The sequence below is a fragment of the Leuciscus leuciscus genome (genome assembly GCF_965113295.1).
Source record: "Leuciscus leuciscus genome assembly, chromosome: 24".
NCBI lineage: Eukaryota > Metazoa > Chordata > Actinopteri > Cypriniformes > Leuciscidae > Leuciscus > Leuciscus leuciscus.
The window spans coordinates 3,787,423-3,806,270 of NC_138723.1; the positions used below are offsets into that span (position 1 = coordinate 3,787,423).

The following is an 18,848-nucleotide window of genomic DNA, read 5'->3' on the forward strand; positions in this document are numbered from 1 at the left end:
CAGAAGGCCTTTATTAACCCCCTGGAGTTGTATGGGTTCATTTTATGATGGATTGATGCGCTTTTTTGTGCTACAAAATCTCTATATATAATTATAAAGCTGGGAAGAGCCTGGACCTTTTGTACTATAACTCTGATTGAGTTCGTCTGAAAGAAGAAAGTCATATACCACACCTACTGTAGGAGGACTTGAGGGCGAGTAAATCATGGGCTAATTTTCATTTTTGTGTGAACTAACCCTTTAAGCTGGGCTCTCACAAAGCTATTGAATGACTTCAGAAAATGTAGATGTAGTTCAAAAGTTGTGTAAGCATGAAGACTTTCATCTCCGTGTGGACGGTTCCTTTAAGATCAGCCTCTCTTTGTATCTGCTTTAACACAGACTGAACTCTGAGAGCAACACAGTAACGAGAGCTGGCAGGAGAAAAAATAAAACTTGTTTGTAATGTTGCCATTACAGTTACATAATAATAATGGTAGGCAGGAAGAATATTTGCCGTTTATGACAGTTATTGAATTGTAATTTCTGTAAAATCCCCATATTGATCGGGGAGGCAGATGGGAATCTCCCAGCAAAGTTCACATCATGATATAGTAACCAGTGTGTGTTTTCTTGTTTTTCTGGCTATATATTTTGTTTAAAAAAATGTGATGATAAAACAAACATTTATGTAAATGAACTTTTGACTCAAAACCTTACAGTTATGACCTGTGAGACAACAAGCCTCTGCCTCCTCTCTCAAGCAAACCAATTTAGTCCATAACGGCTTTTCTAAAAATGAAACAGATACATTTATAGTTCATAATGTCACAGAAATCTAGAATAGACCTTCGGCTTATATCTGACTCTAGTTTCTTTTAACACGGTTCCTCCTGCCCCTCTGATCATGGGTGGATGAGGTTAGTAACAGGTTTCAGAGACAACCAGGATACTGGAAGATGAATACTTTACAGAGAATTCTCTTTACAGTTTGGCAAACAACTTTCTAAGGCAAAGGAGTCGAGAAGCTCTGCGATCAGGAAGGAAATTAATGTCATCTCCCAGTGAACAAGACAAGGAGAAGTTGTATTTATTGAAGGAAGACCTTGATGTTTATGCAGAAAAGGCTAAAGGTGCATCATCAGATCAAGGGCAAATGGCCAGAGTTTGGAGAAAAGAACGCTCTTGATTTCAATGCTCTTAATACTATTTTTAAAATCAACTGGATAAAACATTGCTTGGCCCATAATAATTCTATATGGTTTTATATCCGCAATTTGTTTTTTGAAAAGATGTGGTGGGTTAAACTTTTTATTATCGTGTGACTTAAAATGTAGTCAACTTCCCATTAAATTATCAAATTTTCACAAGCAATCACTGGAAAATAGCCTTTAAACATCATTTCTCCCCACACACATGTATAAACCAACATGTATTATCTAAAAGAGAAAGTATATATAAAAAAGAATGGTTTGATAAGGAAATTATTATTATTTCCAACTTACTAAACTGTAATGGTGAGATTTATACTTATCAACAATGTCTTGCTCTCTCAGGGATTGAATACATGTAGAGATTACCATATGGTTGTTAAAAACATCTCCAGTAATCTTCAGCTTGTGAAAGCGCATCTCAGTTACAACTCAGTGTGACGGCAGACTCCTAAACTTGTTATTGGAGGTGTTATTATTTTGGATATGAAGTGTAATAACTCTTACATCAGAAAATGTCTTAATCAAGATATTCAGTTTTTCCTTCTATGCCTTCAATTGTGATAATCTGGTCAGCAAGTAATACATGTTTTACTGCCAAATAAGGTCAAGGAAAATCATTTAAAAATAATACACAGGTGTTATCGGTGTAATGCATTTCTTAATACGTTTAAAAAAGACATCTAACCACAATATTGTTTTTGTAATCTTGAATCTGAAACTCTAATACATTTATTTTGTAAATGTAAATACTCTGAAGACTTCTGAAAGCAGGAATCTATGATGGGTTTTGATACATTCTTCAAAATAATCAGAATAGATGAGGCTATGATCTTCTTATTGGACTGTAATACTGGCTCAGATTTAACTGATACACATTAAAGTTAATAATTCTTCCTGGGAATTTTATTTTTTTGTAAAGATCTTAAAATATTCCATGATTCATTGAATTCAATCACTAGAAATAAGAAGTGTATAAAAACATCTCTTATTTTGATTTTTTTGGGTAAAATTTAATGTTTTGCTCTGTACAATGTAAGGTATGTTGTATGTTTTGCCAAATATATGTCTTATGTTTGATGTCATTGTAAGCTTTTATGAAAGTAAAAAAAAAACATGATCTGTAGAGATGGAGCGGGCAGATCTCGCGAGCGCTCGTCCTCTCGCGATGTCTCCCAGCATCGCTGCCCTGCTGCAGTGCGCGTATAAAGCGCAGCGAGCCTCGCGGGCACGAGAGGAGGAGTTGCGGTAAGGTCGCGCAGCATCACGGCGCACATTAGCTACGGAAAGCGCGATTCACGGACATCTTCTGGGTCTTTAAGGTCCCTGTGAGCGCACACTCGGAGGATATTTCACTGAGCGCGTTAAACTTGTCAGGAGTTTCTGACTGGAAGAGCTGCTGATCTCCATTTGCATCCGCATGTGCGCGTCGCGCTGCGGGTTCGGAGGAAAGCGCGGCGCGTTATTTTAGTCTTCCTGCAGCATCAGTGTCCGCGTTCAGTCACATCCATCGGCTCTTTGGCACTTTTAACGGACAGTATCAGCTTTTGGAGAGCTTTTCTGACTCGTCATGTCGGCATCACCTCCGCCTCTCGCCGGCGACTCTCTCTCCGCGCCCGAGCCTGACGCGCTCAAACCCGCCGGTCCCACACCGAGCCAGAGCCGCTTTCAGGTGGACCTGGTGTCCGAGTCCACCGGGGATGGGCATACCCACACCGCCTCCGACTCATCCCCTCCCGCGTACGACGCCGAGCCGCCATCCGACGCGCGTCGGGACTCTGCGGCGGGCGGCGAGGAAGCCAAGGGCCGGTTTCGGGTTGTGAACTTCGCGGCCTCGAGCCCGGACGCCGCGCCGGCGGACAACGCGCAGAACGGGGACACGGTGATGAGCGAGGGCAGCCTGCACTCCTCCAGCGGCGGCCAGCAGCACCACCACTACGACACACACACCAACACATACTACCTCCGCACCTTCGGGCACAACACCATCGACGCCGTGCCCAACATAGACTTCTACCGGCAGACCGCGGCTCCGCTGGGCGAGAAGCTCATCAGACCCACCCTCTCCGAGCTGCACGACGAGCTCGACAAGGTAACGTTACAGCCGCACCGCGCACTACTGGGGTAGTTCTGAACACACACTCGGGGCACTACTGGGGTAGTACTGAACCCAAACTGGTGGGTTTGTACTGAACACACATATCGGACACTAGTTTAGTGGGTTAGTACTGAATGCACATGTCAGACACTAGTTTAGTGGGTTAGTACTGAATGCACATATCGGACACTATTTAGTGGGTTTGTACGTGTCAGACACTAGTTTAGTGGGTTAGTACTGAATGCACATATCGGACACTATTTAGTTGGTTTGTACTGAATGCACGTGTCAGACACTACTTTAGTGGTTAGTACTGATGCACATGTCAGACACTAGTTTAGAGGGTTAGTACTGAATGCACATGTAGTTTAGTGGGTTAGTACTGAATGCACATATCGGACACTATTTAGTGGGTTAGTACTGAATGCACGTGTCAGACACTAGTTTAGTGGGTTAGTACTGAATGCACATGTAGTTTAGTGGGTTAGTACTGAATGCACATGTAGTTTAGTGGGTTAGTACTGAATGAACATCGGACACTATTTAGTGGGTTTGTACTGAATGCACGTGTCAGACACTAGTTTAGTGGTTAGTACTGATGCACATCAGACACTAGTTTAGTGGGTTAGTACTGAATGCACATGTAGTTTAGTGGGTTAGTACTGAATGCACATATCGGACACTATTTAGTGGGTTAGTACTGAATGCACGTGTCAGACACTAGTTTAGTGGGTTAGTACTGAATGCACATGTAGTTTAGTGGGTTAGTACTGAATGCACATGTAGTTTAGTGGGTTAGTACTGAATGAACATCGGACACTATTTAGTGGGTTTGTACTGAATGCACGTGTCAGACACTAGTTTAGTGGTTAGTACTGATGCACATCAGACACTAGTTTAGTGGGTTAGTACTGAATGCACGTGTCAGACACTAGTTTAGTGGGTTAGTACTGAATGCACGTGTCAGACACTAGTTTAGTGGGTTAGAAATGAATGTACATATCGGACACTGTGGTTTAGTACTGAACACACATGTCGGATACTAGTTTAGTGGGTTAGTACTGAACACACATATCGGACACTAGTTTAGTGGGTTAGTACTGAACACATATCAGACACTAGTTTAGTGGGTTAGTACTGAATGCACATATCGCACTCTATTTAGTGGGTTAGTACTGAACGCACATATCGGACACTATTTAGTGGGTTAGTACTGAACACACATGTCGGATACTAGTTTAGTGGGTTAGTACTGAACACGCATATCGGACACTATTTAGTGGGTTAGTACTGAATGCACATATCGGACACTAGTTTAGTGGGTTAGTACTGAACACATATCAGACACTAGTTTAGTGGGTTAGTACTGAACACATATCAGACACTAGTTTAGTGGGTTAGTACTGAATGCACATGTCAGACACTAGTTTAGTGGGTTAGTACTGAATGCACATGTCAGACACTAGTTTAGTGGGTTAGTACTGAAATGCACATGTCAGATACTAGTTTAGTGGGTTAGTACTGTGCACATATCGGACACTAGTTTAGTTGGTTAGTACTGAACACACATCAGACACTAGTTTAGAGGGTTAGTACTGAACACACATATCAGACACTAGTTTAGTGGGTTAGTACTGAACACACATATCAGACACTAGTTTAGAGGGTTAGTACTGAATGCACATATCAGACACTAGTTTAGTGAGTTAGTACTGAATGAACATGTCAGACACTAGTTTAGTGGGTTATACTGAACACGCATATCGGACACTAGTTTAGTGGATTAGTACTGAACACACATGTCAGACACTAGTTTAGTGGGTTAGTACTGAACATACATGTCGGACACTAGTTTAGTGGGTAAGTACTGAACACACTAGTTTAGTGGGTTAGTACTGAACACGCATATCAGACACTAGTTTAGTGGGTTATACTGAACACGCATATCAGACACTAGTTTAGTGGGTTAGTACTGAACACACATATCAGACACTAGTTTAGTGGGTTAGTACTGAACACGACACTAGTTTAGTGGGTTAGTTCTGAACACACATGTCAGACACTAGTTTAGTGGGTTAGTACTGAACACGACACTAGTTTAGTGGGTTAGTTCTGAACACACATGTCAGACACTAGTTTAGTGGGTTAGTACTGAACACACATGTCAGACACTGGTTTAGTGGGTTAGTACTGAACACACATATCGGACACTGGTTTAGTGGGTTAGTACTGAACACACGTCGGATACTAGTTTAGTGGGTTAGTACTGAATGTACATATCGGACACTGTGGTTTAGTACTGAACACACATGTCGGATACTAGTTTAGTGGGTTAGTACTGAACACACATATCGGACACTAGTTTAGTGGGTTAGTACTGAACACATATCAGACACTAGTTTAGTGGGTTAGTACTGAATGCACATATCGCACTCTATTTAGTGGGTTAGTACTGAACGCACATATCGGACACTATTTAGTGGGTTAGTACTGAACACACATGTCGGATACTAGTTTAGTGGGTTAGTACTGAATGCACGTGTCAGACACTAGTTTAGTGGGTTAGTACTGAACACGCATATCGGACACTATTTAGTGGGTTAGTACTGAATGCACATATCGGACACTAGTTTAGTGGGTTAGTACTGAACACATATCAGACACTAGTTTAGTGGGTTAGTACTGAACACATATCAGACACTAGTTTAGTGGGTTAGTACTGAATGCACATGTCAGACACTAGTTTAGTGGGTTAGTACTGAATGCACATGTCAGACACTAGTTTAGTGGGTTAGTACTGAAATGCACATGTCAGATACTAGTTTAGTGGGTTAGTACTGTGCACATATCGGACACTAGTTTAGTTGGTTAGTACTGAACACACATCAGACACTAGTTTAGAGGGTTAGTACTGAACACACATATCAGACACTAGTTTAGTGGGTTAGTACTGAACACACATATCAGACACTAGTTTAGAGGGTTAGTACTGAATGCACATATCAGACACTAGTTTAGTGAGTTAGTACTGAATGAACATGTCAGACACTAGTTTAGTGGGTTATACTGAACACGCATATCGGACACTAGTTTAGTGGATTAGTACTGAACACACATGTCAGACACTAGTTTAGTGGGTTAGTACTGAACATACATGTCGGACACTAGTTTAGTGGGTAAGTACTGAACACACTAGTTTAGTGGGTTAGTACTGAACACGCATATCAGACACTAGTTTAGTGGGTTATACTGAACACGCATATCAGACACTAGTTTAGTGGGTTAGTACTGAACACACATATCAGACACTAGTTTAGTGGGTTAGTACTGAACACGACACTAGTTTAGTGGGTTAGTTCTGAACACACATGTCAGACACTAGTTTAGTGGGTTAGTACTGAACACGACACTAGTTTAGTGGGTTAGTTCTGAACACACATGTCAGACACTAGTTTAGTGGGTTAGTACTGAACACACATGTCAGACACTGGTTTAGTGGGTTAGTACTGAACACACATATCGGACACTGGTTTAGTGGGTTAGTACTGAACACACGTCGGATACTAGTTTAGTGGGTTAGTACTGAACACCCATTTCGGACAATATTTAGTGGGTTAGTACTGAATGCACGTGTCAGACACTACTTTAGTGGTTAGTACTGATGCACATGTCAGACACTAGTTTAGAGGGTTAGTACTGAATGCACATGTAGTTTAGTGGGTTAGTACTGAATGCACATATCGGACACTGGTTTAGTGGGTTAGTACTGAACACACATATCAGATACTGGTTTAGTGGGTTAGTACTGAACACACATATCGGACACTGGTTTAGTGGGTTAGTACTGAATGCACATGTCAGGCTCTAGTTTAGAGGGTTAGTACTGAACACACATCGGATACTGGTTTAGTGGGTTAGTACTGAATGCACATGTCAGACTCTAGTTTAGAGGGTTAGTACTGAACACACATATCGGACACTAGTTTAGAGGGTTAGTACTGAACACGCATATCAGACACTAGTTTAGTGGGTTAGTACTGAATGCACATATCAGACACTAGTTTAGTGGGTTAGTATTGAATGCATATGTCAGGCACTAGTTTAGTGGGTTAGTATTGAATGCATATGTCAGACACTAGTTTAGTGGGTTAGTACTGAATGCACATATCAGACACTAGTTTAGTGGGTTAGTATTGAATGCATATGTCAGGCACTAGTTTAGTGGGTTAGTATTGAATGCATATGTCAGACACTAGTTTAGTGGGTTAGTACTGAACACACATATCGGACACTATTTAGTGGGTTAGTACTGAACACACATGTCGGATACTAGTTTAGTGGGTTAGTACTGAACACACATCAGACACTAGTTTAGAGGGTTAGTACTGAACACACATATCGGACACTGGTTTAGTGGGTTAGTACTGAATGCACTAGGGATTGGACTTTTTCTCGACAAAACGACCGACATTCGACACATGCTCCACTCGACAAAAAAAATAGTGTCGAGGGGGCGGGGCTTGTGGGATTTCCAAATTGCATTTTTTTTTTTTTGGCCTTTTAATTTATTACATTTCCTATTCAAATACACATCATAAAGTGCCACTTTTCCCATAATGAAATAAAACATTTTAAATAAAACAATCCATTTTTTCTAAATGGGATCGCCACTTGACCGTTGACCCCACTTGACCCTGTGTGTGTGACAGGCGACAGAGTCAACATGGCGGCAGCGGCAAATAACAGGAGCAAGGTGTGGGGGAGTTTTAGCAAAATTAATGATAAGATAGTGAGGTGCAAATTGTGCGGCAAAGATTATGCATTCCACACATCCACGTCAGGGATGCCAGCGGAAAGAGTGTTTTCAGCCGCGGGACTGGTCGTGAGTAGACTCCGCAGTCGCCTTCTACCCAAACATGTGGATATGCTTCTGTTCTTAAACAAAAATTAGGCCTAAATGGTAAGATACCTATTGGTATATTTTATTTTCACTGCTGATTTGTTATGTTGAGTTGATGGTATTATGCTGCCTCCTTTTCTGTGGTTTAAAAAAAAATGGGCACGCTGTTTTCAATTTTAATTGTTGCTTATTTTCACGTTTGATAAGCATGTTAATGTTATATAATGATAATATAGAGTGTTATTTTTTTCATTCGGAAAACTATCTTGTTTAGGCTACATGCACAGAGCTAATTAACTAATGGACAGGCCGTTTTATTTCTGTAAATTCCGAACGGCAAAAAGTAGCCTACGTCTTATGTGTTTGTAAGGCTGTTGAATAAACATTTTAAATTAGCCTACTCTCTCTCTCGTTTTTATTATTACCACTTCAATGGTCAAAATTTGACACTAGAGCCATGTTTTTGAGACTAGAATAAACTAGTACAACAATGTAGAATATTTTCCACCCTCCGCATTGCTGCCGCTCTTTAAAAAAAGAAAAGAAAAAAAAGGCCGACAATCCGACAAAAAGTCGACACATGGGCCTCGACAGTCGATTTCCCAAATCCCGTGTCGTTCCCATCCCTAGAATGCACATGTCAGACTCTAGTTTAGAGGGTTAGTACTGAACACACATATCAGACACTAGTTTAGTAGGTTATACTGAACACGCATATCAGACACTGGTTTAGTGGGTTAGTACTGAACACACATATCGGACACCGGTTTAGTGGGTTGGTACTGAACACACATGTCGGATACTAGTTTAGTGGGTTAGTACTGAACACACATTTCGGACACTAGTTTAGTGGGTTAGTACTGAACACGCATATCGGACACTGGTTTAATGGGTTAGTACTGAACATGCATATCGGACACTAGTTTAGTGGGTTAGTACTGAACACGCATGTAGTTTAGTGGGTTAGTACTGAATGCACATGTCGGACAATAGTCACATCGCTCCTAGTTTTGTCTGAGATGACATATTGAATGATGGTCCGTCTCATTTCTTCTGATATTTAATGAGGTTGCAGGGTTCATATCAAATGTGTGATACTTCATAACACTTTAGAGAGTCAACATGGACCTGTGTGCGCAGTATGCAGTGCATATGAGGACACTGATGATGGGAAACGTTATCTGAAGATCAGACTCTTCACTGTATCATTGTACATGTAGTTCTCTGATATGAAGACGCAAGGCCAGGCTGTGTTTACATTCTTACACCAGACTCAGATGTGCTGAGAGTGTGTGTGTGTGTGTCTTGCTGGTTAGTCTTGGTTTCTCTCATGCATTGAGAGCCTGTTGAGACCGATCAACTGCTTTGATCATGAAGTGATTTGTTTGCTATGTGTAAGTCTGTTTAAAAGCCCGTTCATTTGACATGAACAGCGGATGTTGTCCATGTTGGTCACACACAGCGCTGACACAAACTTGCTTATGGACTTAGGGAGCAGTTTTATCCGGAGGCATGACGATTTGGCTCTCTGAGGACACTGGCTATTATGACTTGGCAGTTTATCTAGTTTAGTGCATTTGTAACAAACTTTGATGCCAAGTTTTAGAAAAGCCTCTTTGAGACGAAGAACATGACGCATAAGTGTTTTAGCAGTAGTTTCCATTTCCACTCATTTGAGCTTGAACTGAACGAGAGCTCTTCTGAGTTAATGACTCAAGCAGAGCCACTGAACGATTCTCTTAGGCAAATAAACAGATGCGAGAGATAATGTGTTTATAAAAATATATTATAATATCAAATGCAGCAGTGGAAGAAGACTTGTTTTCTGCAGTGTGAGATGTGTGCTGAGACATGATCCTCTGACTGCACTATAGGCTAGTCTTCTTTTGCAGTAGTAATTGTAATCATGATACGGAACAAAGTAAAGCCTTCTGAAGAGAATCGTGATGTTTTTGAGAGCGGACTGAAATGGTAATCCCAGTTCTGCTTGTGATGTGATGAAACCTCGAATGCTTTGTAGTCCTGCAGCATTTGTGCTCCAGTCCTGAGTGATTCCTCATGTGTCTTGTTGAGGTGTGCCGTTACTTCACTAACGGTGTATTTACACATGGTCACACACGCCGTCTCGAGTCTGCAGTGCTGTGAGAATGCAGAGCTTTAATGAAGGGGACTGGTGATATTTGACATTTTACAGAGGCGCTTCCTTCCAGCGGGCCATATCTGTGAAGAAAGATGTGTGTTGCAATAGCCGTGTGTGTGTGTGTGTGTGTGTGTGTGTGTGGTGTCTGGCTGGAGTCGTTAAAAGATAGATAGATTTTTATTTGTCCTCGAGAGGAAATTTGTTTCCACTGTAGATGCGTACATAACACACACACTCATAACATGTTAAATTATCAACGTATCATAATACAATTAACAAATAATTGCTGACATCACAAAAAAACAACAACAACAAAGAGAGCATAAGTGACGGATCACTTTCTCACACTTCTTTTTGTGGCTTAAACAACCAGATCTTTGTTTACACTTGGCCAGTTCTCGACTGGAATGCGTCTTAAACCACTTCTCGGAGATCTTTGATTAAATTGCGTTTCGGAGTAGAAGTAGGCTTATCTGATCGGATTTCAGCTATCGGATTGAATCAAATCTTGAAAATGGGTTGTTCAAAAGAAAAAAGGGAAAAAAAGGGGGTAGAAGAAATTTAATAACTTTAAAACTGGTAAAAAAAAAACATTTGTATGTAGTGTGTATATAGGCACATTTCTTTTTTTTTATTTTGTGCTTGATTAGTATAACTGTTAAAGTAATAAAGTAGAAGTAGGCATTTTATATTAAGCGTTTCAGTACAGTAAAGAGAGATTTGATGCCATAAAATAATCCCCATAAACAGCCATCAATATCAAACAATATTATAATTAAATTGTAATAATTTTTTTTTAATCACTGTATATAAACTACATTGGCACACTCATCAGAGATGAACCAGTTGAAAGTAGTTTCTAACAAGTGCATCCCTTATTGAATGTATATTTGTTTGTTTTTGTTGTGGGTCACATGAGGGGCTACGGAAGCTCTAAAGGGACATGGTGATGATGGGACTTTGTATACATCAAAACTTGAGTTATTTGCGAATGCAATGTTCCAATGTCGACTCTTCCACCTGTTGTTCTTTATACATCCTAGCTAGTAGCCTACATTGTGCATGAAACCCAATTTGGAGCTGGTGATCCAGATTTGGTAAACTGATAAAGTGAGTAAGTGAGTAGGGTGATCCAGTCCTATTTTGCTCTGAAAAACCGGCACAAAACTAAAATGGATTACCAGATACAGGATGGCAAAACAGGGGCGATCCAAATCTAGAAGATTCTGACCCAGATTGTCATGGCTCTGCAAGCAGATTAAAGGGGCTTTCGCACCGGAGGAACCTTCTCATAGTTCCTAGATCTAATGACGGAAGTACCCGGATTTGCCGTGTTCGCACCGCAGGAACTAGGAACGATTTTAGTTCTAGGAACTTCTTTTGGAGAACTGAATTAACTCTTACTTCAGAGTCGGTCTAAACCAGCGCTATAGGAACTACCAGTGACGTTAGTGTGCACTGATTGGCCGAACGCATGTAGCACAGCTCCGATCACGGCGTCCTCATCTGTCGGCGAACTGTCCTGGCTAGTTCCTGTCAGAGAGCTAACCGGTGCCAAAGCCTCAAAGGCTCTTGTAATTGCAATGAATGTGTGTTGGTTTGCTCAGTGTTTGTGTAGCAGCTGTCACAACACTGCTCTATAAATACATCTGTTCAGTGGTTTTGTATAGTTTGGAATGAAGTTAATCTGTGGGGAATTTTACAAAGCTATTTTCTTGTTGTCCATTAATGGTTGTCAATTAATCATCTGTAATCCCGTCCAGATAATGTGAAGCACGTGCTCGTGCACTATTTCAGAAGTCAGGTTTGTCATGTGAAGCGACTGATGTTATTCCTCTATTTGTCTGCTTTTATCAAACCAGTGAGATGGATATTTAGATGAGTGGTCTGATCTGCGTGTTATGTAAAGCTAACACTAGTAAAGTCTTATTAAAGTCCTCATGCTTTCAGATCGAAGCTTTTTCCTGTTGGAGTTACACACAGGACGGCACTGTACAACAAATCCATGACTGAATGGAAAGTGTTTTACTGGCTGCTGGCAGTGAATTTAAACAGATATTGATGTGTGCGTCAGCGAGTGTTTCATGGCTGTCAAACGAACGCCGTGACACTCGACACTCCAGTCCAGTTTTCCAGCCGTTTCTTGAACAGTTTCAGTACTTCATTACAGCAACACCAAATCATTAATTTACTTTGGCTCTGTTGAAGAACACTGAGAGTGTGGCAGGTTTTGGTAGTGTGACTGGCGTACGATGGACACACTGATCACAGAAGCATGATATTGACGAGTGATAAAGTCCTGTCAGGGCGGATTTATTCAGAAGAGTGACTGAGCGGAAACAGATGTTGAAATGCTGATGCTGTGAGAGACAAACAAAGACACATTTATTGTGACAGGCTCATTGGAAATACATTTCTGCAAAATGGTCTCTTGCACGCTTTGAGTGGAGGGTCCAGTGAGTGGCTCAAAGCGCGTTCAGTTTGAAACCGATGAATGTGTCTGAACGATGTTTGCGTAGGTTGCTGTACGTATTGCAGCAGTTCTGAAGTGAATGTCCAGTGAGTGGCACTTAAAGGTCAATCGCATTCGATAATGATGCATCACCTACACTAAGCCCTAAACACACCCTATTGGGTAACAAAAGCAAACGTGACATAAAAAACGCTTGCTGAAGCATCCATGCCTTGTAAGCTTGCGGGACTCGTACCGGGTGAGCTGTTAGCACGTCTGCTACATAAGAAACGCCACACTGTGATGTGGTGCTAATGCTAACCGCGAGACGCTCAGAGTCTCAGTAACCTGTGGCTTCACTCAGTCAAATTGAGAACCACTATTTTATGGTTTCAATCCCACGATTCTTAACAGACAACTAAATAAAATAATGTAATTTACTAGAGGACCTGACACAATTGTAATTGCTGCAGTCTAAGAATGTTTAATTAGAATGAATTAAATGGGGAAAAAAAATGAAACTTCACTTGTTTCATTACTGGATGCATCAGTGTTTTTGATCTTGAATGATTCATAGACACATGCAATATACTATTGTTACAATTGACACCAAGTTACTTTCAAAAGGTGATTTGCTGTATTTTGATCTCTACCGTAGACATCCGTGTTTAATCCGAGCTATACACTTTTATTCTAGTACTTCTGTGATCATTTGAATGATTGCTAGTAGGGATGGGACGGTATGTCATATCACGATAATAGTGACCAAAATTATCGTGATTATCAATATTATCACAGTTTTGTTAAAATGAGATGAAAGTCATCAAAAATAACTGATTTATATTTGAAAATCAACAAACAACAAATAAAACGAGCAGCTCTATGCACTTTAAGCAAGATTATATTCTGTGGCATTTCCTTCCTTAAAATGACCGTCGTCAATAGCAACGCATTATAACACAGCGTGTGCATCACAACGGACGCGCTCTCTCGTTTCATTCAAATACAACTTGCCGTCTTGCGTCTCCGTTTTCGATTGTATTGAAAATGTAATCAGAGTTGATTTATTGTTTACTGAATTTGATCATATTTTTATGATCATGTTAGATTTAAAACATTAATCTGCCTTCCGCCATTCCTTCTCCAATAAAAAAAACAACAACATTGCACGCTGCGCCTTTGCCAGCCTGTTGCTGGCTGGACAGGATTTACAGTGAGTTATTAAAATCGCGATAATCAAACACGGTTTTAATGATAATTCAATTTTAAACGATAATACTAACCGTCAGTACATTTTATCGTGGTTTATAGTGAAACTGGTAAGTTAATTGTCCCATCCCTAATTGCTAGACAGAAATAATGACTGTTGTTGAAAAGGCTGTTTATGGAGCGGTTTCATACTGGTACACTGTACATGATAACGCTCTCTCTGAAGCGTTAATAGGAAATTATATCCAGTTAGTTAGAGAATCAGTGAGATGTTTTTTTATATATTTTTTTATATTATTGTATAATTACAGAGTCAACTGTTAGTCCACATGTTCTCAGTAGTACGAGGGTCAGTCAGAGTCGGACCGCTTCTCTGACCTAAGCTTGAGGCGTCAGTCCTGTAATGTAAGGCCTGATACACACTCCAGCTGAAGTCATCACTCAGTCCTGTTCTGAACACACAGCTCAGGAATTCACTGTGACACGCGTGACACCTGAATGTGTTCCACGCAGTATGTGCAGAACGAGACTAAACTAGCTTTTAATGACATGCTTGCGCACGCCAGGGACGTCTCGCTTCTGTCTGTGTAGAGGAGCGAGTCTTGACTCTTACCATGCTTGACACCGGTCTGTTTCTATGGGTGGAGGGTCTGGAGGGTCTGGAAGGGGCAGTGTTGCCAGATCTGGTTTTAGATTAAATGTCAATAAATATACAAAAAAATAAACCTAAAAATTAAGGAAAGGCATTTTGTCAGTTTTTCATTTCTAGTGCTGATAGATCTCAAAAACGAGTTCTCTGGGTGGGGCGTGTCTGTCAAAAGCTTTCATTAAAACACTGTTACAAAAATGAATGTTGACAAGTGACAAGTCAAAACATGACATGAAAATATGTCTATCAAAATATGAATGGAAGCTGGGGTCTTCTGGCCAAGATGGCCACAGCTGGTGTGTGTGCTTGAGGACCGTCAGCTGGTTCTGTGTGTGTGATGGTGACGTGATCTCAGCACAGCGGATGTGACAGTGGTTCTGGTGTCACTACATGAGATGAGGATGCTGGGACGGGCCAGAAACATCAGGTGAAAGGTCACTCGTCATGATCTTCATGATCACGTCCCGCAGCGTCTCCATAGTGACACGTGTCTCCTGAGCGCCGCTAATCATGCGTAGGGAAGCATCCCAGTGGACACACACACACACACACACATGTGCACGCACACGTTACCTCCATCACACCTGAGGTCAGGCCCAGCGGACACACACACACACACACACACACACACACACACACACACACACACACACACACACACACACACACACACACACACACACACACACACACACACTTCAGCTACTAAAGAGAGTGTGCTTTCGACCGAAACTGTGACATTTAATTATCGCTTCTCCGATGTGCGTTTGTGTGTATTTACTTGTCTTGCTTGTGTCTATTTAAAGGGATAGTTCACCCAGAAATGGTTACCCCATGATGATCACCCTCAAGTCCTCCTAGGTGTATATTACTTTATTCTTTCAAACAAACACAATCAGAGTTATAATAAGATATATCCTGGCTCTTCCCAGCTTTATAATGGGAGTCAGTTGGTATATTTATTTGGAAGAGCATCAAATCGCATCCATTCGTGGTTCTAGTTCTCCACACGGCTCTGGGGGTTAAATAAAGGACTTCTGAAGCGATGCATGTAAGAAAAATATCCATGTTTAAAACTTTATAAACTAAAATAAGTAGCTACCGGCAGACGGCCGTCTGCATCGATTTTTTTCGGCGAAAGAGTGACCCATGATGTAATGACGAACGCGGAAGCTCAGAGAATAGAGCAAAACACCAGTCACGAATTAGAAGCATAAAACGAGAATTTTTACTCTGTCGATAAATGTATCCAAAACAGTTGCTCAGTCTAATAAAACACAATATAGCAATATTGGTGCAATATTTCAGCACCAAGTCCAAGACTATTCATTTACACACACAATGTAATATCAAATTTAGCATTTTAATCAACGGTACATTTTAATTGCCTTTTACCACATGTCTTGCTGTAATATCGTACCGTGAGTTCAGTATCGTGGTCGTGACATGAGGGTATCGTTACACCCCTACTTAGTTAAGAAAATCTTATTTTCCTGAATAATATTGTTATGCTTCTTTGGCCATACAATGATTAAAACTAAAGTTAGACCTTCACAAAGGTCTAAACCAGTGATTGTTGCACAATATGTGTGCTGTTAAGTTGATTTTCAGTAATTGAGTAATTGTTTCAGTAATCTTCTTTTTATTGTAATTTTTGTAAAGCTACTCCCCAGCCCTCCTGAAAATGCCACACACTCTCTTCAAACCAATGTTTCCATCAAGCATTTAAGAGATCTCTTACTGAAATGTAATACTCCATTTTTTTTTTTTTCATCTCTTATGAATGAATTCTGGGAGATGAGCCCTGGCGCTTAATGTGGCGTGCTGAATGAGCTGAACTGGGCGCTGTGGGTTTGCTGGGGGCTTTTCGATCGTTTTCAGTTACAGTTGTGATCGGGCCCGAGTAGATCCAGCAACAATGAGCTGCTTTGTTGAATGAGATGAGCTTACCTCGCACGCCACTGAACTCTTCCATTCACATTTATACAGGAGGAGTGGAGAACCTCTAAACCAGCCGTGAACCTTTTACTTTCTTATAGTGGAATCAAGAACTGACCTTATAGCTGACCTTCATACATTCATACATGTAATGACCTGCTCTGGCTCGGAAACGACTTTCCTTTTTGTCTAATATTGTATAATGCCCTTTAATTTTTCACCTGATATAAACACTTTCAGTCTCTCTCCAGTTTTCATTGATTAAATCAAGACCGATGCGGTTGCAAACATGGTTTTAAGAAACTGCCTGTCTCAGATGGTGTCTATACACTTTCAGTTCATATGTTTATGAGGTCTAACCTTCCCAACATGGCTCATAACTGTCTTTGCTGCTGAAGGTTAGATCAGAGTCTGATTACTCTCATTTAATCCAATAATGAAACTAGTCATGAAACAGCCACAGCTGAGACTGAAAGTTGACATGCCGGGCTGCTCAAACATTTCCATTCGTTCATTAATTTGTTCTTTTATCCAAAACAACTTACAAATGAGGAACACTTGCATTTTTTTTTTTTTTTTTTACTCAAAATACAATGTTTTGGTTATACAGATAAGAGTCATACATCATTTGAAACTCAAAATAACAAGAAAACGCTGTGGCTTTGTAAAATAAATTAAACAAACAAACAGGGTTTGTTTCTGCCGTCTCGGTTTCTGTGGACTTGAGCACTTAAAGAAAAAACACCTCAGTGTATACTTGCCTCACAGACATGACAAATACATCTATACATCTATATATATATGCAATTAAAGGCTCATTATTATGATTTATATGGCTTATTAATATACACGTGATTAGTCGACTAATTGCTTAAAAGAACAACTTCTAGTCGACTAGAAAAATCTTTAGTCGAGGGCAGCCCTACTGGACACTAACATATTTGAGGTGGTTTTGTTAGTGATATACTTTATTTTAGTGTGTGTGTGTGATATAGATATAGATATATATATATATAAGACTGGTTCTGTAAAGTTTTTGTGTGGCGTGGCTTTCATTGTGGAGTTGATGGTAAATTTAAAGTCATTCTCAGGACTTTACAGTCCATGAAAGCGTCATCTGGTTCAGAGAGACGTACCATCTACACAGCCAGATGTGGAAGCTCTGTGGTGAAGTACAGTAATACCACACTGCCGGCGAGCCCTCTGACCTCTGCTTTCGTTTAAAGCCCCCCTCCCCGTCCCCCCACAGAGAGTATGTGGTAGTAGCTCGATAAACAAACACGCACAGGAAGTCAGCACATTTCCCAGAGTGCACACATGTGGCAGATCTGAGAGATGTGCTGCTCTTCGTGTGACGTCAGGCGGCGTACACGTGCGCGATGGTAATGTTTCCTGACACACACACACACACACACACACACACACACACACACACACACACACACACACACACACACACACACACACACACACACACACACACACACACACACACACACACACACACACACACTCTCTGTAGAGCCTGACCTGACGGAGCGGCTCACATTCGGGATGGGCCGAAGTGCTCCCTTCCTGTTTAGAGCCGCTTCTGGCGCATTCCCATGATCTGAGATTTAAACCGTAATGAAATGAGCAGAACAGCGACCCATTCACCGCATACTAATTGAAACTGTGGTGGGATTGTTTTCCATGATGCATTTGGAGTCGCATGGGTAAAATGGGTCTTCTGTTTACTCTAATGGTTAATGATGTTATTTACTTTAAGATCAGTCCATCAGCGTCCCTCTCTGAGAGAACAACACCGCCGGTATCTCAGGAGCATTGGAGAACATCAGAGCACAGTATCCCCTTCATGTCCATGGCGTGAGTGTTCTGAAGGACAGTGTGTCCCGCCAGAGCTTCATGAGCTGAAAACACGGGAGACTGCGGACTCTAGTGCGCTCATGCCTGAGCTCAGTGTGAACCGAGGAACCGGTGGGACTATCCTGAGCTGTGTGTGTGTGTTTGGTGGATCTGTCCCAGAGTGCTTGTCATAGAGAAGTAGCTGAATCTGTTTTAGTCTGCCTAGTAGATCTTGTACTGAACAGACTAAGAGTTTGGCATGGATTGTCGTCAACACATATATCATTTGGTAGTAAAACATAAAGTGATAAGGAGAGTATGTTCTTTTGAACTGCTTTTTATCACTTAATTAGAAGCACCACCATTATAAAACGGTGTCTTCTGTTACACAGCGACTCCTGAACAGGCATTTACAAGTTTATTTTAA

At 41.0% G+C, this 18,848-nt stretch overlaps 1 protein-coding gene across 1 annotated transcript in view; it reads left to right on the forward strand.

Moving 5' to 3' along the window:
• The first annotated feature begins 2,383 nt into the window (after positions 1-2,383).
• Positions 2,384-18,848, forward strand: part of slc12a2 (solute carrier family 12 member 2) — a 60,730-nt gene continuing 44,265 nt past the window's right edge. Inside the window, exon 1 of the mRNA XM_082157329.1 lies at positions 2,384-3,282. Within this exon, the coding sequence (XP_082013455.1) occupies positions 2,761-3,282 (522 nt within the window). The 5' untranslated portion in view covers positions 2,384-2,760. The remainder of the gene's footprint in view (positions 3,283-18,848) is intronic.